The 22,859-nt window shown below is 50.3% G+C and overlaps 1 protein-coding gene across 9 annotated transcripts; it reads left to right on the top strand.

Annotated features, from left to right (window-relative positions):
• The first annotated feature begins 289 nt into the window (after positions 1-289).
• Positions 290-22,855, top strand: MSANTD2 (Myb/SANT DNA binding domain containing 2). 9 transcript variants are annotated; one of them, XM_038161263.1, is made up of 7 exons: positions 9,915-10,072; positions 10,145-10,191; positions 11,499-11,581; positions 12,212-12,257; positions 12,853-13,111; positions 14,762-14,822; positions 21,363-22,855. In XM_038161263.1, the coding sequence occupies exons 4-7, from the start codon at positions 12,246-12,248 to the stop codon at positions 22,213-22,215; spliced, it is 1,185 nt and encodes a 394-aa protein (XP_038017191.1). In that variant the 5' UTR covers positions 9,915-10,072; positions 10,145-10,191; positions 11,499-11,581; positions 12,212-12,245; the 3' UTR covers positions 22,216-22,855. The 9 variants fall into 9 exon arrangements, 8 of the variants coding, with proteins under 8 accessions (XP_038017189.1, XP_038017196.1, XP_038017191.1 ...); XM_038161266.1 differs by lacking the exon at positions 10,145-10,191; XM_038161267.1 differs by having other exon boundaries at positions 9,915-10,191; positions 12,215-12,257.
• The last annotated feature ends 4 nt before the right edge of the window (positions 22,856-22,859 follow it).

The raw sequence follows: 22,859 nt of genomic DNA, 5'->3' as shown, positions 1-22,859 counted from the left end.
ACCACGCCCACTCACCGCAAAACAGCGTGCCCGCCCATTTTACAACCGCGCCCACTACGCCCATGCCCCGCCCCCTGCCCCGCCTTCGACCACGCCCCTTCACCGGAACCACGCCCCCGCCCCGCCAGTCACTCTCCCTTTCCATGGCCACGCCCTCTTGTCGCGCCCCCTCTGCGCGTCACGGTCCCGCCTTCGCTGGCACCGCCCCTCCCGGCGCGCCCCCCGCCCCAGCGCTGCCGGAAGTTCCGCCCCCGGCGGTCGCGTCACTTCCGCCCGCTCGGTGCGCACCCCCATCATGGCGGCGCCCTGCGGCTCCTCGCAGCTCCCACCGGCCGAGCCACCGCTGCGCGTCCCCAAGATGGAGGTGCTGTCGCCGGGCTCACCGGGCGCGCTCAGCGACGGCAACCCCAGCCTGTCCGACCCCTCCACGCCCAGCGGCGCCTCCCCGCTGGGCGCGGGGCCGGCGGCCGGCGGGGCCGCGCTGGGCGCCCGCGGCGGGGCCTCGCCCTCCGTCTCCTTCTCGCCCGGCGGCGCCGCCGCCGCCGCCGCGGCCGCCGCCTGCCGCGGGATGTCCTGGACGCCGGCGGAGACCAACGCGCTGATCGCCGTGTGGGGCAATGAGCGGCTGGTGGAGGCGCGGTACCAGCAGCTGGAGGGTGCGGGCACCGTGTTCGGCAGCAAAGCGCCCGGGCCCGCCATGTACGAGCGCGTCTCCCGCGCCCTGGCCGAGCTGGGCTACGAGCGCACCCCGTCCCAGTGCCGGGAGCGCATCAAGGTACCCTGGGGGGCGGCGGCGCGGCCCGGGACGGGACGGGAGGGCGGGCCGGGGGTCCCCGTGCTCGGCCGCCCGCCCGCCGGTGTGTGAGCCCCCGGGGCGGGCTGGGGTCCTTCCCCGGAGAGCTGTCCTCCTGAGCGTTCCCTGCTCCTGGGCTGGGGCACCGTGTCCCAGGGCTTCAGTCCCCTCAGGATCTGTCTTGAGCATCCTTTGGCGCTGGCTGTGGGTGTCAGCCTGTCCTTCGGCCCTGGCGTTGGGGGCACCGTGTCCCCAGGGCTTGGCCTTTCGGGGTCTCCGTGCTGCAGTTTTCTGGAGCTTTCTCTGGCTGGGCACGGTTGTCCCCAGCACGGAGCCCAGCCCTTGCCCTGGGTGCAGGGTGTCCCATTCCCTGGCTCCTCTGTCTGGCTCCCCGTGGTTCCGTTGGTGTCTCCTGGCTGCCACGTTCTCTGGGTCCCTCCCTTGCTCCTGTAGCCTCCAGCAGCACCTCTGGGACACGGGCACTGCATCCCATGGATTCAGTTCCTCTCGCGTGGGTGGGCTGTGGCAGCATCCCGTGGTCCTGACTGGGGAGGCACACAGCACCCCAGTTGTTTGTGTTCCCTCATGGGGACACCCCCAGCAGGATCTTTCCCCTGCGTGTTCTCCTTTGGCCCCAAGTGTTGTGGGTGCTGTGGTTGGCTCTGTCCCCTCCTGTGTCCTCCAGCATCCTCTGTCCACGAGGGGTTGGCCCTGGCTGTTTCCTGCCGCCCTCTTGGGAAACCAGGGCTCCCAGTTCCCCCAGTTACAGGGGCTGGCTCTGGTTGCTCCTGCACTCCTGGCTTTGTCCCTTGCTGTGGAGTTGTTTTGTAGAGTCTGATGGCTCAACAGGAATGTGCTGTGGCTTCACAGAGCTCTTGAGTAACTGATCAACAGCCCCATGGGCTGCATTTTCCAGAGAGGCCTTTCCAGTTCCATCATTCCCTGGGTAAAAGGGCTGGGTTTGGTTCCTGCTTTGGGAGCAGTCGCTGTGTGCATCCTGCTTTTGCAGAGAGGAGATACTCGGATGCTGTGGAAATCACCATGGGGTTTGAGTTTGTAGATGTGGATGATGTTTGGGAGGATGATTTACACCCTCTGATCTCCCTCTGGCTCTGATTCTCCTTTCCTGACCCGTTGGGCTCCTGCAGCCACTTCAAATGCTGTTGGAGTGAGAAATAAATGCGTTGTTGTTGCTGGGGCTCAGTGGATGGTTGTTTCTCTGGTTGTTTGTCCCTTAAAAACACCTGCTAGCCACACTGGGCTGGGGCTGTTCAGGTGGGTACACCTGGGCTGCCTTTAACGTGGAAAATACATGGAATAAAGGATGCTGCAGCATCAGGAATGCCTGAGAGTGAGAGATTTCCACTTTGATCCCTGCTTATTAGAGCAGCCCGTTCTGGAAATAGATACTCCAAACAAACCCACTTTCTACAGAAGGTTGGGGTTCTCGATGTATTTCCCTCGTGTCTGTGTATTTGCTGCTCCGGGATCTTTTTCCCTTGAACACACCCAAATATTTTTGGAGAGGAATGTTGCTGCACTGAGAAGCCTCTTGGAGTTCCTTATTCAGCAGGCAGCACTGACAGAAGCAGAGCACACAGCCTCGAGCTGCACCAAGGGAAATACAGGTTGGATATCAGGAAGAAGTTTTTCACAGAAAGGGTGATAAAGCTCTGGAATGGCTGCCCAGGGAGGTGGTGGAGTCCCCATCCCTGGGTGTGTTTAACACAGCCTGGATGTGGCACTGGCTGCCAGGGTTTAGTTGAGGTGTTGGGGCTGGGCTGGACTCGATGATCTTGAAGGTCTATTCCAACCCGGTGATTCTGAGATTCTGTGAATTCTCCTAGTGGCTCTCAAGGTGCTTGTTGCTTGAATCAGCTCTAATGCAAACCTGAGAGCTTTGCCAGAGGCAGTTGCATGATGGAAAAGTTCCTTTCTCCAGTGGTTTTGGGCTGTGATGGGAGTCAGGGCTGTCGAGGCTCCCAGCCCCATCTCGGGGCATGCTGGCAGCTTGTGAGGTGTCATCTCACTGTCAGAACAGCCCAGAACTGGCTCTTTGGGTTTGATGGTGCTGTTGCATGGAGCTGATTTTGGGAGCATTTTGGTGACTCCCAGCAGTTTGAGCTCCTTGCAGCTGAGGGTGCTCCCACTTTCCCTTCAGAAGTGAGGCTTGAACACGTCTTTGCCCCTGAAGTGTTGAAGCTTGGAAGAAACCACCCATCAAACAGCAGAAAAAGAGCTCAAGGTTGATATTTACCATCAAGAGCAGCTCCTGACAGACCTGTTAGATGTTTCCTGATTGCAGAACTTGGGGGTGGGCTCTCCTTCAACACTGTATTCCCAGCTGGAAGGGAGTTATCTGTGTTCCATCCGTGAGTGCTCCTGTGCACAGCCTGGCCTCTCATCGGGCCATGTGCAGGGGAGGAACAGCTGCTGGCTCTGGCCCCATACACCCAAACTTTGCTTGTCCTGGATCCCCCACGGTGAGGGCCTTCCTCAGCACAGCCATCTGGAGCAGCAGAAATGTGGCTTTTCCAAAGCCTTTGTGCTCTCAGTGGGTTTTGGCCTGCAATTGCTGGGAAATGAGCCCTTGTTGAGAGCTGTGAGCTCTCCTGGGTGTCCAGAATTTCCCCTGTTAAGGGATTATTGAGATAGTCGTGGTAGCTGTTGCCAACCCTAAAGTCCCAGTCTCTGTAAGATTCCAGGCAGGATTGGCTGCTTGACGTTTCAATGTCCACCACAAACAAAAGTTACTCCTGGGTGAGGAGGGGTCGTGCATGGATTCTTCTGAGATGGAGCAGGACTGTCATGTGCTGCAGGAACAAGAGGAGGGCACAGGAACTTTGGAACCCTCCACACTGAAAGCAGGGCTGTGGAGATGGTGATGAAGGAGCACCTGGCTGCACCGTTCCATTTATTACCCAAAATGTTCTGCGTTTCCATGGTTTTGTAGGATGCTTCATGTCCATCAGGGGACAGAAGCTTGAGACTTTGCTGGTGGATAATAAATGGTGCTTCCAACATTCCGGGTTCAGGTGGTTCTTAAATGAATTTTAGATAAGGATGCCATACTGCTTTCCTTGGGAACACCAGCAGTTCCTGGACACAGCCAGATCTTGAGTCTCACAGCCAGTTGAGCTGGAAAGGAACAAGTCAGCCTGTAAGCAGAGGGTTTTCCAGTTGTATGGCAGGGTGCATTCTCTCTTAATTCAAACAGGGTGTGCAGAAAGGTCCTGATGCAGATTTTTGCCTGTGTCTCACCATCTGCGTGCGCTTTTCTGCACATCAGCAGCTGGAAGGAGGCCACTGTCAGGTTGGAGCCACTCTGGGAGGGTCTGTTTCAAATTTAGGGATTCACATGGAACCGTTCCAGCAGCTTTCCCTTTGGAAGGAGACCTTGAGTCCAACTTGGTGGCTCTGAGATTTGTGGCTTGGGTAGCTCTGCAGCTGGGAGCTGCAGGAAGAATGGAACATCTTGATTTCTGCCTGTTGCATTCCCAGAAAAGCTGTCTTGTGTGCCATAGCATCCTCATCCCTTCAAACTGTGTTCTGTCCTTAATCCTTGCTCGTTCAGTGCCACTCTCTGTTCTTTCCATCCAGCCCCCTCCTATTCCCTATGTTCCTGAGCAAGGATTTAGCCTGGTTTTCTATCCTGAAACTCATCACCTTCCCACAGCAGCACGTGGAGAGCTGTTTGTTTTCAGCTTTGACCTTAGAGCTGGGATTTTAAGGCAGGTGATGGAGTACTTGGCCAAACCCTTTCCAGCCTTGCTGGGATCCTGTGCCCTGCCCTGGCTGCTGCTGCTTCAACCACGCAGCAGGAGCTTTGCTGGGACTTTGAGCATGGGAAAATGAGCCTTTGCCTTGAGCTGTGAAGCTGTTGTGTGAAGGCCACGCAGCTTGGAGGTCACAGTCCATGGGGTACATGGAACATGTTCCATCAGTGTGCTGGAACCCCATCAATTCATCCTCTTCCAGCCACCCCAGGTGGCTGCAGGGATGGGATGCTCTGGGAAAGCACAGGTGAGCTCGGGTGCTGCAGTCAGAGCTGTGTGAGTCAAGGGGTGTTTTCAGGCAGCAAAGGCTTGTTTTGTTTTAAAGGAATGTTCTTGAAATAACGGGCTCCAGTTGTTTCTTCAACACCAGATTTTAGGCCTTTTTTTAAACCCATGGGAGATTTTCTGCTTCTCTTGCTTGTGTCTGTATGGAAGCTGGCATCAAAGACTCGTCCTCCCGATGGCACATTGCTCAGTTGGGCTGAGAGAGTATTTCAGGGCTGGAAATCCTCTGGCTGCGGGTGCAGCTGGAGAGCCTTTCCCCAGCAGAGACAAATCCCTTCTTAGAAACTGCTGTTAAAACTAATTTCAGGGCATTTTTAAAATGTCATTTCTTCAGCTACTGCAGAAATGTGAAAAGAAAAGCTACTGCTTTTATTTTGCCTTTCCCAGAGTCAATGCCAGCCCATTGATTCAAAGAGAAGCAGTTCCAACATCTTAACTCCTGACTGCAGGAATTCCCAAGGATCGCTGCCAATCCAGTTCCACTGCTGTTGGGTTTTTTTTGTGTATGGCAGCCTCCTCCTCCCCTCAGATGGGTGACTGGAGGTTTTGGATGGATTGTGGTTGTCCACAAAAGTAATTTGTTTTTCCAGAGGAAAAGAAATACCTTGAAGATGTTGGTTCAGTGCTTCAGAAAGAACAAATCGTAGATGGGAGTGCCACAAACCCACATGAAATGGAAAGGGATGGAAAATCACACCTGACTATCAGCTGTTGGTATTTCTTGCTTTAGGCACCACAAAGACGATGATGGTGGGGCTTGTTTGTAAGGGGGGCTGTGGTTTTAGCTGCTCTGTGATGTAAACAATCTGTAAACCTTGCATGGAGTTGCTTTTTAAGGCAGGAAAAGCTGCTCCAGCTGAGCTGTCTCAGAAGCAGTGCTTGCTGTGATCTAGTGTGAGCTGCTGGGTGTTACAGGATTTCAGGCAGAATCCCATCCTTGGGTCCAGTGAGTGGAGTGGCTGTCTTTGTGATTCAGAAGTGTCAAACTTGGTGTGTTTCATGGCAACCTGCCAACCATCCACCTCCAAAGTAACTTTGCCTTTGATTTGAGCTGACAAGAAGGATGGAGAGGGACTTTCTACAAGAGCCTGGCGTGGCAGAGCAAGTTGGAATGTCTTCCCAGTGACAGGGCAGGGCTACTTTGGATATTAGGAAACAATTGTTCCCTGTGAGGCTGCTGGGGCCCTGGCACGGGCTGTCCAGAGCAGCTGTGACCACTCCATCCCTGGAAGTGTCCAGGACAGGGCTTGGAGCACCTGGGACAGTGGAAGGTGTTCCTGTCATGGCAGGAGGGTTGGAACAAGATGAGCTTTAGGGTCACTTCCAACCCAGTTCCATGATTCTATTTCTTTGGAATGTGGTGTCTTTATCTTGAGTTTATCTCAGTCCAGGTCCCCATCCATTAACTCCCTGGGCTGTGATGTGTGTAGGTGCTCAGGTTACCTCCCTTTCTTCCCTTGGCTTAAACAGATTCAGATGTGCTGGGTTTCTTGCCATTCCTTGAATCCTTCCCAGCAGCCCAGCTTTTCACTGGAGGATCTCATGTGCTCTGGTAGGTGGGGGCAACTTTTTCTTGACATTTATAGCAGGAAAAAATAAACCCTTCAGTGACAAAGAGCAGATTCAATTGTTTCAGTCCTTTGTGGGGCTGTGGCAGAGGAGCATGTCTGGGATATGAGTGTCACGTGGAATGAACACTCTTGGATTTCTCTCAGCTGGGCTATCTGCAGAGTGCTGTTGTGCTGGTGAGAATCTGGCTTGATTGCACATGCAGGACTAGTGTCTTTATGATCCAGTGGCTTCTGCAGCCGTGTTGTGTGTCCATAATGCACTGGTCTGATTGTTCTGGTGTACCTGGGCCATCCACTGCTCGTTCCATGGGTGCAGAGTGATTCCCAGAGGGAGCTGGGAGGTTGTCTTGTTGAGGCAGAAACAGTTGAATGTCAGGAACTTATTGCAGCAGGACAGATTTGCAAAACTTGAGCATTAATCTCATTTAGGGAGATTTGAGAACATTAATCCTAGACGGGGCACACACAATTTTTTCCTGTAGTGCTCTCTGACCATGGAGGACTTGGGAAGATGTTGAAAGTGCTCCTGATTGTTGCACTGTGCTTCAGGTGCTGTCACAGGGGCAGATTCCTGCTTACCTCCCTCTTGCTGAGTGTGTAAATTTGGGGGCCCAGCAGACAATGCTTTCTGGACTGCTGTGGTCTCACCTTTACCAAACCTTTCACCAATAGTGGTGAAAATTGGGGTTCAAGCCGCTTTTAGTATTTCAATTCCAGCTTTTCCCATGGATTTGGGGATTGGTCTCCCTGGTAACATTTTCACACCACAGTTGAAGTGGTGTGGACCTTCCTCTAGAGACCTCGGGATCACACACAGCTGGGACACTGGTGGATGTCAGGTGTTTCAGGGTTCTGAACGGCACAAGCCATTTCCCTTGTTGATGCTTTCTGCCACTTCAGTAAAGCTCTTTTTGGAGAGGAGTGTTTTCCCTCCCACCCGTGGAATCATTTGTGCTGCTCTTCCTCTGCTGGGTGGGCTCGTGGTCTCCCTCCATTCACTGGAGAGTGAGGGCCGGCAGGGGTTTGAGTCTGATCTCTCGAGGCACGCACAGACATGGCTTCTTGAGTACATCTCAGACCTCTTTTCATCCAGGCTGCTGCAGTTTGGGTTTTCCTTAGAAGTGTGGTTTTGTGAGTGGTGTAATGATGTTTCTCACAGTGATCACAAGTAGATGCATGCAGCTTCAAGTTTGATTTTTGCAATGATCTTGTTTCTGAAGGCAAGGTGACCTGCTCAGGTGTGGCTTTCATCGCTCCAAAGTAAGTGATGTTTGAGCAGGTCATGCCAGGAGCAGGTTGAAGCTTACTCAGGCATCTCATCCATTTCGGGCTGGATATCAGGAAATGGTTCTTTCCCCAGGGGGTGGTTGGGTACCTACAGAGGCTTCCCAGGGAATGGTCATGGCACTGACAGGTCATGGCACTGACCCTGCTAGAGCTCCAGGAGCATTTGGGCAACACCCTGAGATACATGGTGGGATTGTTGGGGTGTCTGGGCAGGGCAGGAGTTGGACTGGATGATCCTTGTGGGTCCCTTCCAACCCAGGATATTCTGTGATTCAGTGATCTCTGCAAGCTGAGCTCTGTCTGGAGGACCCCCCACTACATCCACACTCTTTACAAAGTCATTGGTTTGGTGGGTCTGGGGGAGGGTGGTGCTTCTCTGCCTTCTCAAGCTCTAACAAGTTCATTCCTATTCTTTTCATCCAGTTCTGGTTTAAGAAAACCAGGACCATTGGGAGACAGAGGTGTCCAGCTGCCAACCTTTCTGCAGGCAGTGCTGGAGTCTCTAGGGGTCTGGCTCAATTAGCAACAAATCCCAGTGAGGGTCTGAGTATCCTCAGCATTCTGATAGCAGCAAGCAGTGGAGCATCTTGCCAGGTTTTGATTTGAGCCTGCAGCACTGCAGGGTCTGTTGTCACAACACCATGTCACTGGTTTCCTCCCCCTGATGGGACACAGCCCGTTAAACCCCAGCTTCATTCATCTTGGCAAAGTCCTGTCTCATGGGGGCCAACCTCTGCAATTGGCTGTGGAGCTTCTGTAAATAATTCCTGTCCCAGCAAGAGGGGTTTATTTTGTATCACATTTAATTGTGATTTAGAAACTGGCAGTGGTGGCTGTGAGTTTTCATTTGGTTCCAGCTCTCCCTAACAAAAACCTGAGTCTGCCCTGCCTCAAATGATATCCCCCTGCCTGTCTCAAATGATATCCCCCTGCCTGCCTCAAATGATATCCCCCTATGTGCCTCAAATGATATCCCCCTACCTGTGTCTGCCAGGGTGACTTGGCTTCTTCATTGTCCAAAGAGAGCTCTGGTTCTTACCTCAATCAAGAAATCAGCTTGTCTATATTTGCCCCCCAACCCTTCTCCCCTCAGAGCATTCCCATCACTTTTCCTCTGTACCAGAGCCAAATCCTTCAGGAAGTCCTTGTGTGTCTGGGTAAATCAGGACACAACCAAGGCCTTGCTCTTTGATGTAGAGAGTGATTCACTGTGACAGCCATCGTGTCCCCAGTGCTGTGTCCCCTTGGACAGATGTGCAGCCAGCTGTGGGGCTGGAGCTTTTGCAGACTGGGCTGTGGCTGCTCCAGGGACTGACCCTGAGCTCTTGGGGGCCTGTTTGAGTGCTGGGCTCTCAGGTTCTGCAGAGGGGTATTCCTATTTGGGGCCTCACGCTGGACATGCATCAGTGTCATCAGCTGCCTCCCTGCGGTGGTGTGTGGCTCTCCCAAGAGTTTGAGGCGCTGCTCTTCTCATTTTATTTTTGATAAACCACAGAAATGGGGCTTGTTGAGGCAATACCCCATGTAAGTCTTGTTTTCTCCTGCCTTGCACATAGCTTTTAACCTGAAAGTTCATGAGCTGAAGTTATTGCACAGATTTGTTACCTTCTGCTCCCAGGAACTTAAAAATGGAGGTTTTGAGACCTTTCACTGTCCCCTACAACCGCTCCAGGCTTCAAAAGCTGTTTCTTTTGTCCCAGTGTAGTTTCATCTTGTGTTTCCTGCGAGTATGCTGACATGATGAGGGAGGGAGCTGTTTGACACTGCTGTTCTTTATTCAAGATATAAAGCTGAGAACTCCTCTACATGAAGTAAAAGAGCTTCTTTGAAGTTGAGTGTTGTGCTAGGTGGTGCTCTGGGACATCTGCACCCCTTTAGGCTGCTGTAAATGAATCAACTTAAACAGATGAATGTGGACACAGCCACAGGCCACCAAACTGCTCTGCAGAGCCCATAGCTTCTCCCTGAGTAAGAGCACGTCTCAGATCAGGGATCTGGAATTCCATGTTGGACGACCTCAGGTTATATACAAAAAGCTTGCTGTGGTCTGGTTCTCCCTCATCTTATTTTTTTGCTGGGAGGAGGACCATGTCTGCAGCCTTCCTAAAGGTTTTTCTCATCCTCATCCTGCAGTTCCTGCAGAGCTCCAGGTTCTTCGGTGGCTTCACTTGTAGAGATGAGGACTCGTGAGTTAGAAATGGTGAGAAAATCCACAATGAGCTTTGTGACTGTCTCCTCCTTTGGTTTTCCTGATTATAAATTAAGGGGATAATGTGTGTTCGTGTTGCAGGCAGTGTTGCAGAACAATAAGCAAAAGCCTCGGTCTCTTCCAGTCTGAGCAGTCACTGGGCAGTGATCAGGTCTGTTTTCAGTTACTTGTCCTAAATTTCCTGCTTTCTGTATCTGTACCAATCTGTGTATGTGCACTTCAGGAGCCGCGGAGCGGGAGGTGAGCTGGACACCGGGAGGAGTAGAGGAGGTGCGTAAGAAAAACCAGATCTTAGATCCTGGAGATCAGAATGAAATGATGAGAGTAAGGTTAAGGAGTGTAAAATGGCCAGGTTTCCCGAGGTCTGAGCAATTCTTCAGTTCTCTGAAGAAGCCTGTGGACTTAGATGAAGCAAGGCTGACTCACGGTATTTGGCGGGAGCATCAGGAGAAGTTGTAGAGACTGCCTGTTGGAGACACTGGGGAGAGCCTCCAAGAAGAAAGAGCTAGCAGGAATCTTGATTCTCTGGCACACAAGACCAAGGAGCCACCAGCTTCTTAGCCACAGGCCCTTTGGTGCTTTGGAAATCCCTATATTTGAGATTATTTCCCTCAAATTTTAAGTTATCTGCTTGCAGAAGCAGAGGTCACACAGCCAGGTGAGCATCTGGGCAGTGCCTCCAAAAGTATCACGTAATGAGCAGTCACACTGCTGCTCATTTATTTTCATCCCCTTCCTGTGTTGCTCCCTTTAGTTTTTCTACTTGTCTGCATTGACTTGCTGCTAAATTATTTTGATAGTAAATAAGCCAGATTGCAGCACGACTGAAATAATTAATTACTACGAGGCTACAACCTAGTGTGGGATCCTCCATAACCCCATTGGTGGGGAGAGATGTTTGAAGCACATGCTGAAAATAGGGTGTGAAAATAGAGTGGCTGAGGGTGTCGGGCATTCCCAGGGGGCTTGGCCGAGCGTAGGGATGCTTTGGAAACAGTTTCTTTCACTTGAAGGCTGCTAATAAATTCAACTGGAGGCTCTAAATCCATGTTTGACTCCTATGGATAAACTGGCACAGGTACAAGGACTGGGGCCTGGAAAATATATTTTAAAAAATCTAACCTGGGTGCATTTTAGAGTCTGGGAGTGATGTGACTTTGCCCTTATTGGCCAGTGAGATTTGAGCTGAACAGAGAGAAATTGGAGTGAGAAAGCTGAATTCTAGCAACCAAATGTATCTGTACCCCAGCCTGAGGGAGCCCTCTTTGCACCAGCAAATACCAACAGGTGTCTAGGCTGGGTTTTGGTGCTAGGTTGCCACAGTAGGTTGTTTTCCACCCTGCTCTCAGAAAGTTAGAATGTGCTGCTGTCTGTCCAAAGAGGATCTGCCTGTTTATCCTGAGGTAGTAATGGCAAAAGTGGGAAGGGTTCCACCTTAAACTGTGGAATAACTCATGCCTGTTGTTGCCTGTGTGTTTATATGGGTTTTTTTTATTTTGTGTTGTTTTCGTGTGTTTTTGTTTAAAACAGCAGGGTAATACTGACTTGCTGCTTAGCGGTTTTGCTTCTGCCCCCAGGGCTCTGAATCTCAGGAGGAAACTGGTTAGAAATGTATCCCTTTGCTGCTGATGCTGTTAAACCAGTGTATGAGGAGCATTAGGTAGGTTCCAGCTTTCCTGGAGTTTTAAAAGTTCCTTTCTTTGGGGGGAAAAAAAACCAAGTAGTTTTTGTAATGATGTGTCCATTACAGTCCTCCTGCAGAAGGCAAGGGAGCAGGACTAGTCCTTCCCATATTAATGCCTGTCTTGATTTCTGGAGACAGCTTTGCCACTCAGAACCTCAGCAATCTGATGAATTTAATTTTTAAAAGAGTAAATGTTTTTTAGCAGTTTACCAATCTGAAAAAATTCCCAAGACCCAGAAAACCTGGGGCATATCATTGTGTTTCAAACTCAGAGCAGTGGTAGAATTAAAACCACCTTGAGGGTTGTGTAGAAAGCTTTAGTTTTTTTACCCCCAAGTTGTTGTCTTTTGCTCCAGATTAGGGGGAAAACATGGATGGAACCATAGGCTTATCCAGCAGCAGTGAAGTGGCTTAGCCCTTGATGTGGGATGTCAAAGGGATCACCAGAACTGGGTGAGGCTTTGGCATCTGTGTGGGAGGTTGTGCCCCAGCTCTGTTTGAGAGGCTGCTCAAGCCAAGCCACCTCAGTGCTGTTACTTACTTGATGCTTGATATCAAAGTCTGGGAACTGGGAGCATTATTGATTTGACCTCTTTTAAATTTCAGCAGCTTCACAAGAGACAGAGTGAGTTAGTAAGGAATGCAAAAATATGTAAGTAATAAATATTTTCCTAGCTGAATAGCTTAGGCATATCCATTTTGTACCTTGTGTCTTCTTACCAGAGTAAGGAAGGTTGGACTGTCTTTGCTTTTGGGGGAAGTCTTTCTGTTTTCCTTTCTCTCTCCTGCCTGCTTTCCCCTCTCCAAGCTGTGGGCACAACACCAGCTCTGCTTTCTCCTCCTCATAGTAGGTGTGCATTTTCCTGGCTGATTGGTGTCTCTGACTGGGGGGCTCTTGGTATTTATATTTTATTTTTTTCCCTGCATTCATAGGCGATCTGGGGATTTTTTAAATTTTTTTTAAAGTGAGAAAGAGGATAAATTACCCAAGTTAAATCTGAGGAATCTGTAGCTGCTACACAACTTGTCCTGTGTCATAGATGTTAACGCTGAGCGGGAATGTTGGATAGATATGATGCTTCCTGGTGGGTGTAGATTAATTTGGGAGCATTGCTCATGAGCGTGGGGCAAATCTGACCAACAGAAATAACCCCCAAAGCCCTAAACTCTGCCTGTGTGACTGTGTGTGAGTGCCTGTGTGCTCGTCCAGCCCCACACCCCCTGACTGAGCTGCTTCTCTCTCTCAGACCCTCCGCAGGTGCTACAGCCGCGTGAAGGAGCACGGCGTTGGCAAGAGGAAAAGCAGCTACACGTTTGAACAGCTGGAGCAGGTGTTTGGGCAGGGAGGATGGGACTCCCAGCCCTGCCAGCCCGTCCTCATCAACAGCAGCGGCTTGTACCAGGAGCTGGAGTCGGACGGCAGCACGATGGAGGAATACTCTCAGGAGGACTGGGGAAACCACAGTCAGGATCTTCACTGCTACCAGACTGGCGAGCAGGAGTTGGGTAAGAAATCCCATCTTGGCCCATCTCCCTCCTTGGGCTTCACCTGTGCTCCTGGCTGCCTGGCACACGCATACCTCTGTACCAGCTTTCACTGCTCGGACAGAATGGGCTCACGGGGCTAAACACATCCTTAGGGAGAAAAGGGACAGAAATCCTTCAATTAATCAAAAGCAAACTGTGGATCAGGACTAGAGGAAAGAAGAGCTGTTTGCCCAGAAACAGCAGATGTGACAGCTTCCCTGTCTGTCCTTTCACTCCCAGTTTTACTTTCCCTCATGGGATTCAGGAGATATTTTCCCTTTCAGTGGTACCTGAGTGTTACCATTCAAACATCATTTGCTTAAACTGTGAACAGAGCTTCAGCCTGCTGCTGGCAACAGCAACAACTGTAGAAAATGTTGCTCTTTCTTATTTACCTTGATATATTGATATTAAACATGTCAATATATTTATATCCAGAGGTGTGGCCTTTTAAAATTAAAAAATAGCAAGCAAGCACTTGATGTTTGAGACCTAAACCAAACTCTTCCATGTGCTTTTCTTGCCTGAATTATTGCTGTCTCTGCCTAAAAGTCAGTTTTTAAATTAATTTGGAGGTTTAATTGTTGCTCATGGCTTTTTGAACTTTGTTAAACATATCAGGGTACCACATCCCTGATAGAAAACACACTCCAATCTGAGCACTTCTGGGAAGAAGTAGGTTTCTTGAGGCATATTTCTCTCAAGCTACTTCTCCTATGGGTGTGTGTTCCTCCCTTGCCTGAGCAGGGTTTTTTCGCAGCAGAAGCTTTAAGTTGATCAGATCCAATGGAGATGCAGGTGAAGAAGGTGAATTGTATAAAGGCTTTTTTTCCCCATTTATGGGATGAAAGAGGGAGAGGAGATGCAGTTGGGTATCTGTACACATCTGTGTTTGGGGGACTGGTGAGTCAGGATGCTTTGGAAGAGCCTTAGATCACAGTTTAATGTTAAAATTTGCAAGTTGGCTGTTAACCGCATTCCAGTTCCTCAGACTCCTTCCCTGGGGGATTTAAAAGTCAGAAATATGTGGGAGAGAAACAGTGGGGAGAAGAAAACGTTACAAAACGTATGTAAATGATGGCTAATTCTGTCTGGTGTGGCTTGTTATGGTGAGTCAAGCTGGGATCTCCTGGTTTGTCACCAGTTTCGGGGACATTTGCGTGCGCTTGGGCTGACGATGCCCTTCACGCTCAGAAGTTGTGAGCAAAGCACTTGGCACACAACATCTGAATTGAACACAGATGCAGTTCTGCTGCTGCTTCCTCTTGAAATGTGCCGTTAGAAGCAGAATCGCTTTTTCTTATTTTTTTCCTTGAAACAATGTAGTTTGCAATTCTGCCGATGCGTGATGATTTAATGGATGGGATTGGAGCCTCGTCCATGAAAGGTTTTCCACTTGCAGAGAGAGATTCAGATCTTAACTGACCGTATCTCTTCCAAGTTAAAGAAAAACTCAATCAATTACGGAGGGCGTAGGAGCTGGAGCTGTCTCTTGCAGAACTCCAGCAGACTGCCTGGCTTAGGAAGCAACTCAGATATATTTTTTATTTAATTTCAAGCTTTTTATTTTTTTAAAGCCCTAAGAACATTATTTGAAATCTAATTATGTGTTGCAATTTTACCTTTCAGATGAAATGCCTACCACAAAAAGAACATTAAAGATAAAACAGGAATCTTCAGAAGACACGCAGTAAGTAATTTATGAATGTTTTACCCTGGAATGTATTTCCCTGGGGATAATGTGCAGGAGGGGAGGATATTTGAAACTTCTGTTTATAATTATAAATACATTGTGCAAGACTATTCATACAGTTGAATCTGCTTTATGCATTATTCCCATTACCTCAGAACAGTTGAAAAGCTTCACAACTCTGTTTCTCCTTGGCTTTGCCATTCAGCAAACAAAACGAGACTTACTACGTGGATGAGAGGACTTAAACCACAGATAGAATCCACAGGAGCAGCTCCCTCCCTTGGTGGCAAGGCATGCCAAAGCTTGGGAGTCTCTGACTTTCATTTTTATAACTTTCCAGACCTTACTGGTAACCTTTTGGCTGGGTTTAATCTGGCAAACACTGGAGCCTCTTGAATGCTTGGAGCATGCGACTCTCCCTTGCCTCTCCAACAATAACACAGGGCATTCCCAAAAATGAAAGGAATTGTGTTTACTCTGTCCAGGGCAGCTTTCTGCCAGCCTTTAGGGGTGGTTGTGGGTCTGTCTGCAGTGGGAGTGAGCCCAGGCTCACAGATCCTTTGGGGTTCCTCACAGGAGCTCCCACGGCAGTGGGTTTTAGTGTTACTGGGATTTTCCATGGTAGAAAATCAGCTGCTGTAGGGTAGGAGGTCACCAGCACTGGGAACAGCAACAGAGCATCCCTTATGACTCATACAGAGCAGAGGCTTTGTACTGTAACTCAGTGAAAAGAAATTCTCGAAAAAATTCAACATAAATATAAATAAGTTAAAAAAAGAAATAAATTGAAAATAAAATAACCTTAAGAAAATAAAAGTAAATTTAAAGTAAAGTAATTAACAAGAAGCTTCCATGGCAGCGGTGTAGCTTTGGCAGACTCCTCACTTCAGGTGGATATTCACATAGCCAAAGGTGACTTTTTTTTCTTCATACGGAGCAAATTCATTTTAACAAACTCAGGGGCAACCTGAAGAAAAATAGCTTTTTTCAGTATAAACTTTGTGACTGCTGCTTTGAACAGTTTCTTCGTGCTGTTCTGGAGTAATTTTACCTTTAAGGAGCTCCATAGCAAATAATCCTGAATTTTCTGAGGTGAAGGCTTGGACCACATGAATTTTCTCTTTCAAGTTTTAATGCGTACATGAACAGCTGAATTAGATTTTGGTAAATGAGACCTTTCAGAGTTTTATGTTCATTTTTCCCCCCAAATTCCCTCTAAAATGCAGTGAAGTCTCTGAACTCTGGGGCATTTTGTGAAGCCAGCGATAAACTCGTCCTGCGTGCGGAGTGGAAGCACAGAGCATTTTCCAACGCACAGATTTGCTGAAAGTTTCTTTTCCCCTTGTCTGTGAGGAGAAGGAACTTGTAAACTCTGACTCAGTAGGTTAAAAGCAGTCAGAAGATGCACGGCTGATACAAAGATAAGCTGGGTATTTATTTATTATCTTAAAAAAATAAAATTTCATCTAAAAGCCACAGCAGATAAATAGTTGACAAACTCTTTCACCTCTTTGCACGGCATTTTAAAATGCAGATAGCCTGCTTCAAAGTCGGGTTCGTCTGCCTTCTTTGTCAAGGGCAGATTTTCAGCAGAAATTGTCTCCAGAAATCCTTCAAATCCTGGTGAAACTTGTGGTGTGCTTTTGGACATAGAGAAACAGAATTCTAGAATGGTTTGAGTTGGAAGGAACCTTAAAGCTCATCTCATTCCATCCCTCTACCATGGCAGGGACAACTTCCACTGTCCCAGGCTGCTCCAGCCCCAGTGTCCAGCCTGGCCTTGGGCACTGCCAGGGATCCAGGGGCAGCCACAGCTGCTCTGGGCACCCTGTGCCAGGGCCTGCCCACCCTCACAAGGAACAATTCCCTCCCAATATCCCATCCATCCCTGCCCTCTGGCAGTGGGAGCCATTCCCTGTGTCCTGTCACTTCATCCACTGTCCCGAGTCCCTTCCCAGACAAACGCCCCCAGCTCTCCCAGCCTGGCTCCAGAGCTGAGGGGCTCCAGCCCTTGGAGCGTCTCCGTGGCCTCCTCTGGCCTGGCTGCAGCAGCTCCAGCTCCTTCCTGTGCTGGGAGCCCCGAGCTGGAGGCAGCTCTGCAGGTGGGGTCTCACCTGGGGGGCAGAGGGGCAGAATCCCCCCCTGCCCTGCTGCCCACGCTGGGGATCAGCCCAGCACAGGGGGGTCAGGGCCAGGGCCTGCCCAGCTCTCACCCACCTGCACCCCAAGTGCTTCTCCCAGAGCTGCTCTCCAGCCCTTCCTCCCCAGCCTGCCTTGATCCTGGGGGTTGCCCTGAGCCAGGTGCAGCACCTGCCCTTGGTCCTGTTGAACCTCAGGAGATTCCCCGAGGCCACTGACTGAGCTTGTCCCAATCCCTCTGCACTCCAGGCTGCCCCTCAGTCATGGAGCAGGAGCACAGGGAAGGCGAGCACGTTGCTGCAGGTCCCGGTGCAGGTTTGTGTGAGAGCCAAGAGCTGTTTAAACCCCACCACGGGTGCCTCATTCTCTCCTCAGATCCCCAAGGACCCGACACAGCAATGGCTCCGGGAACTCGCTGCCCCGGGCAGTGCTGGGCTCACGTTGGTGCAGTTTTGTTGTGCTCATCACAGGAGGGTTTTTGCCATCAGCTCGTGTAGCCAAATGCCATGGGCACGGGAATGGATGTGACCAAAGGAGAAAGCAAGGGATGGAGAATGTCTGGACCATGTCCCCCAAGTACCAGTCAATAAATATGGCTGGGTGAAGGAGGGCTGAATGAAGATAAGGTGTAACAGAGCCCCAAAACACTGAAAGGGCTGGGGAAAAGCGAGTTATAAATCTGGGAGGAAAAAGGCCAATTGCAGCTTCAGGGATTTAGTGGGCATCCTGTGGATAGCTTTTAGTTACAGCACGTGTGCAACCTGCCTGGGTGTCAGAGGGCAGATACCCCATCTCCTCTGCACTTCCCAACAATGTGGGACAGCACAGCTGCCCCCACTCAGGCAGTGTGTCTCCAAGTGACACAGGGAGAGCCCTGGGCTCTTCTAGGGGGACGGTAAAGGGGCTGCAAAGGCCAGAGCCCCTGTGCTCTGGAGCCAGGCTGGCAGAGCTGGGGGTGCTCACCTGGAGAGGAGAAGGCTCCAGGGAGAGCTCAGAGCCTCTGCCAGGGCCTGAAGGGGCTCCAGGAGAGCTGCAGAGGGACTTGGGACAGGACACAGGGAATGGCTCCCACTGCCAGCGGGTTAGATGGGGTATTGGGAAAGAATTCCTCCCTGTGAGGGTGGGCAGGCCCTGGATCCCTGGCAGTGTCCAAGGCCAGGCTGGATGGGGCTTGGATCATCCTGGTCTAGTGGAAGGTGTCCCTGTCCATGGCAGGGATGGGAATGAGATGAGCTTTTTAGGTCCCTTGCAGGCCAAAGTCTTCTGAATCTGTGACACACAGGCACTTCCCACCTTTCACTTTATTTTTGACAGTGTGGGAAGCAAAGGGCAGGAGGTAAGCTGTGCTCATGTCCCATCCTCCATCAGGTTGCTCCTTCCCCATGTCGGCTCTGCTGTTGTCTGCCCTTGGCTGTTGTCTCCACATAAACTGTTTTGAAAAGTGAAATACTATTTAGAGACTCTGAGAAGTGGTTTAATTCACTGCTGGTTTTGGGAAGATGCACTAGAGAAAGCTTGTGGATCTTCAGTGCAAGCAGCTGTTCTGGGCCCTTTGAAGTCTGCCTGGTTTGGAAACAGCCTGAGAACAAATTTGCGCCTACTCTTGTCTCAGGTTTTTCCTCATTTGAATTGCAAAAGCTTCCAAGGAGAAAGAAACGCAGGTCCCAGACTCCAGCAGGGAGGTGATGGTTTGATGATGAGAGAAAATCCAGCTCTAGGGCACCTTCTGCAGCTGAAAAGTGAGATTATCCTGAGACACACAACAGGTTAAACCCTGTGCTCAGCTCCCATTGTCCTCCTGAAAAAGGAATCATATTAACAATATAAATAAAGCAAATGCACAAGTGCATGTTTAATAAATCATTTTAAATTGTTGAATGAAAGAAAATTACATTTTAAATTAATAAATAATTAAATAATAGTAATTTTTACTGCTTATGATACCTTTGCTTGGTTAAGTCGTCAAGATCCTGGATACAGCCTGGGAATGCAAAGCTCTGCCAAGTTGGGTCCTGGCAAAAGCAAGAAGATGCTAAACCTGAAAAGCAAAACTCCTTAAAATTCCAATTTCCCCGTTCTCCTGTGTGCTGGAAGCAGTGGGTTCCCTGTGGAAAGCCCTTGTCAGTGTGCTGCTGAAGCTCTGCCCGCATGCAGTGATTCCCGTCCCTGCAGGAGCAGTTGCAGTGACTAACGCAGCCGAGCTAAACCGAGCAGAGTATTTATAGTGCACTTAATAAAGGTGGGGGCTTTGCTTTCAGTGCCTCACTCTGCTCCTCGGCTGTTGAATGAAAACCTGCCCACGCCCTGCTCTCCTGTCTTTGCCTTGGGAAGGGAATAGCTGGAGCTCAGCTGCTGTCAGGAGGGGAGCGTGTGTGCCAGTGCTGACACCGAGCTGTGCTCCAGCACTGCCCTGTCCCCTTGGCTGTCCTACCCCCTTGTGCCCAGAAGGTAAACTTGCACTTCCAGGAGCCTCAAAAAGATATTTTCCGAGCATGGCAAAGCATCAGGGAAGTTTTAAATCAGTTTTGCCACAGTGCTTGAGTAAATGGAAATGGATTTGGGGTAAACATGCATTCTTCTTGCCTGGGATTTCTCTCTGTTGCTGCCAGGTAGTGGAACTGACTCCTCAGACTCCTCCTTGTAGTAGGAAACAGAACTTCAGTGCTGATGGAATCAGTGTTTTTAAGAACCCCTGGGCTCTCCTTGTCTAGCCTGTCCCTCCTCAGTGCTCTAGAAACTCAGTTACACTCCAGTTGTGGTGGAAATGTACTTCCCAAAATGCTTTTGAAGGTCTTCTGGCATGGTTGGTGCTACCAGGCAGGTGAGGTCGATGAGGTGATGGTGGATGTGGCCCTGGTGTCACTGTTAGAAGGGACCTGTCCCAAGCTGAATGCTCAGAAACGCTTGGGGGGGCTTGGACAGCCCAGGTGAGGTTTGCAGGTGGTGTGCACCAACCATCACCATCATGTGTCCAACCAGAGCTCTGTGTCCTGAGCCCAGAGGCCTCCGTCACCTGCAGGACACCCAGCAGCTGGAGAGCCTTGCCAGAATCACATGCCTTGTAGTTAGACCTGTAAAAGGCTTTTTGGGATTACAGGCTCTGAAGTGGGGCCTCTCCAGCGCCACAGGAAGGCTCTGCAGCTCCCAGTCCAGTTTTCTTTGAACCCTTACGTACATTATGATGGAGAAAGACCTAATCCCCACGGGGATTTATCGGGCAGGAATGATCTGCCACAGTCAGCCTTGGCTGCGGGGTGTTGTACCTGCTCTTAGAGGCTTGGTGTCCCTCTCCAGTCTGATGCTGGACTCCATGGGGAAGCTGCTGGGAAGGGCTGGTTTTAGGGAGCTCGAGTGATCTTGGGGAACCTGCAGGAGCAGGGAAATTTGCATGTGCCCTGCACAAGACTTGTGCCATCACCTGGTACAGTATGTCCTCCTGGTGGGATGTGGAAGGAAAAAAATCCCCCTGGGAGTGCAGTGGCCTCCACAGTTCAGCTTTCCAGATGTGGTGCAATGGATAAAGGAAGGAGAGTTGCATGGAAACATCTTTGGCATCCCATTTGTTGGACCGAGAGGTTTCTCTGTTAGCAAACGAGTTGCACTGTCTTCTACAGCTTTGATTATAGGACAATAACTCCCCAAATTAGGAGTTCTCCCTGCCAGCTAATTACACCCTAACGGTCTCATTTATCCTGGAGGAAGCTGTTCCAGCTCACTGCAGGTGCACGCAGATGCTCTCTCCTGATGTAAACCCCTCTCTGAAACCTTGCTGCTGGGAGTGAAAACACACTTTGGGAGCGTGGGGATTTCCTAATTGGCTGGCTGGAGGGATTGCCTCTGTCCATCCCGCAGCGTCTGGGATGTGTCTGGGAGCATCTTCTGCTCCAGGGGTTTGGTCCCTTGAGCTGTGTTGCCACCCCAGCACTGGGACAGAGCCCTTGGCAGTGGCTTCATGCGCCCATTGGGGTTTTCACAATTACAGTCCCGTTTGCTGGCATTAATTTGGGGATAACAACGAGGCAGAAGTGTTTGGAGTGGCAGTTGTGAGTTTGGGATGCAGCTCATGAACCGTGTGCCGACAGAAGCCCAGGATTGTAAGGAATGAGCCAGTAGTTAAATGTGTATTTATTCAGCAGTGCCAGATACATGCTTCCTTGGAGATGCTTTGATATCAGGAGGAGTTGGGGTTGGGTTTGTTTTTGTTCTGTCGAGATTCTTTTAGAATTCCTCCGTCAGGGCGTTGTTACAACCCATAAACTGCCCCAGAAATGCAGTAGTAAGAAAAGTCAGGCAAGAAAGCTGACGGGGATTAATATTTTCTGAATGTTGGTGCATTCCCTGGGAAAGTTTTTCAGCTCTGATGCCTTTATCCTTCTCTCCTTGTCTCTTAATTTCCAGGAAGCGTGACGTCATGCAAAACATTATGCAAATCTTGGAGTCGGTCCAGTTGAAGTGGGAGCTGTTTCAGAGCTGGACGGACTTCTCCAGGCTCCACCTTTCCAACAAACTGGCCATTTTTGGCATTGGGTACAACACCCGCTGGAAGGAGGATATCCGTTACCACTACGCAGAGATCAGCTCCCAGGTGCCCCTGGGCAAGCGGCTCCGGGAATATTTCAACTCGGAGAAGCCGGAGGGTCGGGTGATCATGACCCGAGTACAGAAAATGAACTGGAAAAATGTTTATTACAAATTCCTGGAGATCACCATCAGCGAAGCCAGATGCTTGGAGCTGCACATGGAGATCGACTGGATTCCCATCGCTCACTCCAAGCCCACTGGAGGGAACGTGGTGCAGTATTTATTACCAGGGGGGATCCCAAAAAGCCCTGGCCTGTACGCCATTGGATACGAGGAGTGCCACGAGAAGCTCCCCTCCCCTCTGGCCGAGCACCGGGCACCCGACCCCGGCAATGAGACTCCAGGGGAGCTCGAGGTCCCCTCGCCACAGGCCTCCCTTCGGGTGGATATGGAATCTGCCCGGATTATCTACTGTTACCTCGGCATCGCCGAGGTCCGGACTCTCCAGCAGTGCCTGTTTTTACACTTCCAGGCAAACACCAAAACCTTCAGCAAAGATTGGGTCGGGATCAACGCCTTTTTATCTCAGAACTGCGTCGTAGAGCCCGGCGTCTCGCCCAAATCCATCTACATCAAATTTGTGGAAGTGGAGAGGGATTTTCTGTCTGCTGGCTCTTTGGTAGAGTGCCTGGAAAAAGCCATCGGGTACCCCTTAAAATTTAACAACTGAGTCTCGTCCTTCATAAGGATCAGGGCTTTCCGCCCCATTTTCCATCTCACTCGGATCCTGTCCGTTCCCGTCCGGGCACACGGGACTTTTCCGCCTGGAGGCGGCCGCGGGGATGCCGGCCGCTCCCCACGCGGGCCCGGCCGCAGCGGCGCGGCAGGAGCAGCGCCCGGCCCGCGGCACCACGCCGCTACATTCCACACGGGACGAGCTCGCGCGCACGGCGCTTCATACCACAACTGAGGGTTTGGTCTTTCCTTTATTCCACGGTGTCTCATTGGGATGCATCCGTCTCTGAGTGTTACTCTGGATCTGACTCAATAAGCAATAGATAACGGCGAGGGAAACCCCAGCTCCCGGCCCGGGGACTGTTTTTCAAAGCCACCCTTAGATATCTTGTATATAATTTAGAACTTCACTTTTTTCACCATCGAGTGTTCTCCTCTCTCCAAACAGTGTTGCCTGCAAAGACTTTGGGTTCCGTGACGTATTCCACATCCTTAGTAGCGTTGCCATATCTGCTTTTATTTTATTTTATTTTATTTTTATAACATTAAAATAATTCCTGGCTTTTTTATTTTTTCTTTATTTTTTTTCCTCATTAGTTTTCCCTATTTTTCTCTTTTCTGTCTTTTTTAATCATTATT

The sequence above is a fragment of the Motacilla alba genome, chromosome 24 (assembly GCF_015832195.1).
Source record: "Motacilla alba alba isolate MOTALB_02 chromosome 24, Motacilla_alba_V1.0_pri, whole genome shotgun sequence".
Lineage (NCBI taxonomy): Eukaryota > Metazoa > Chordata > Aves > Passeriformes > Motacillidae > Motacilla > Motacilla alba.
Note: the sequence above shows the minus strand (reverse complement) of the source record. Positions and strands in the feature narration are given on the sequence as shown.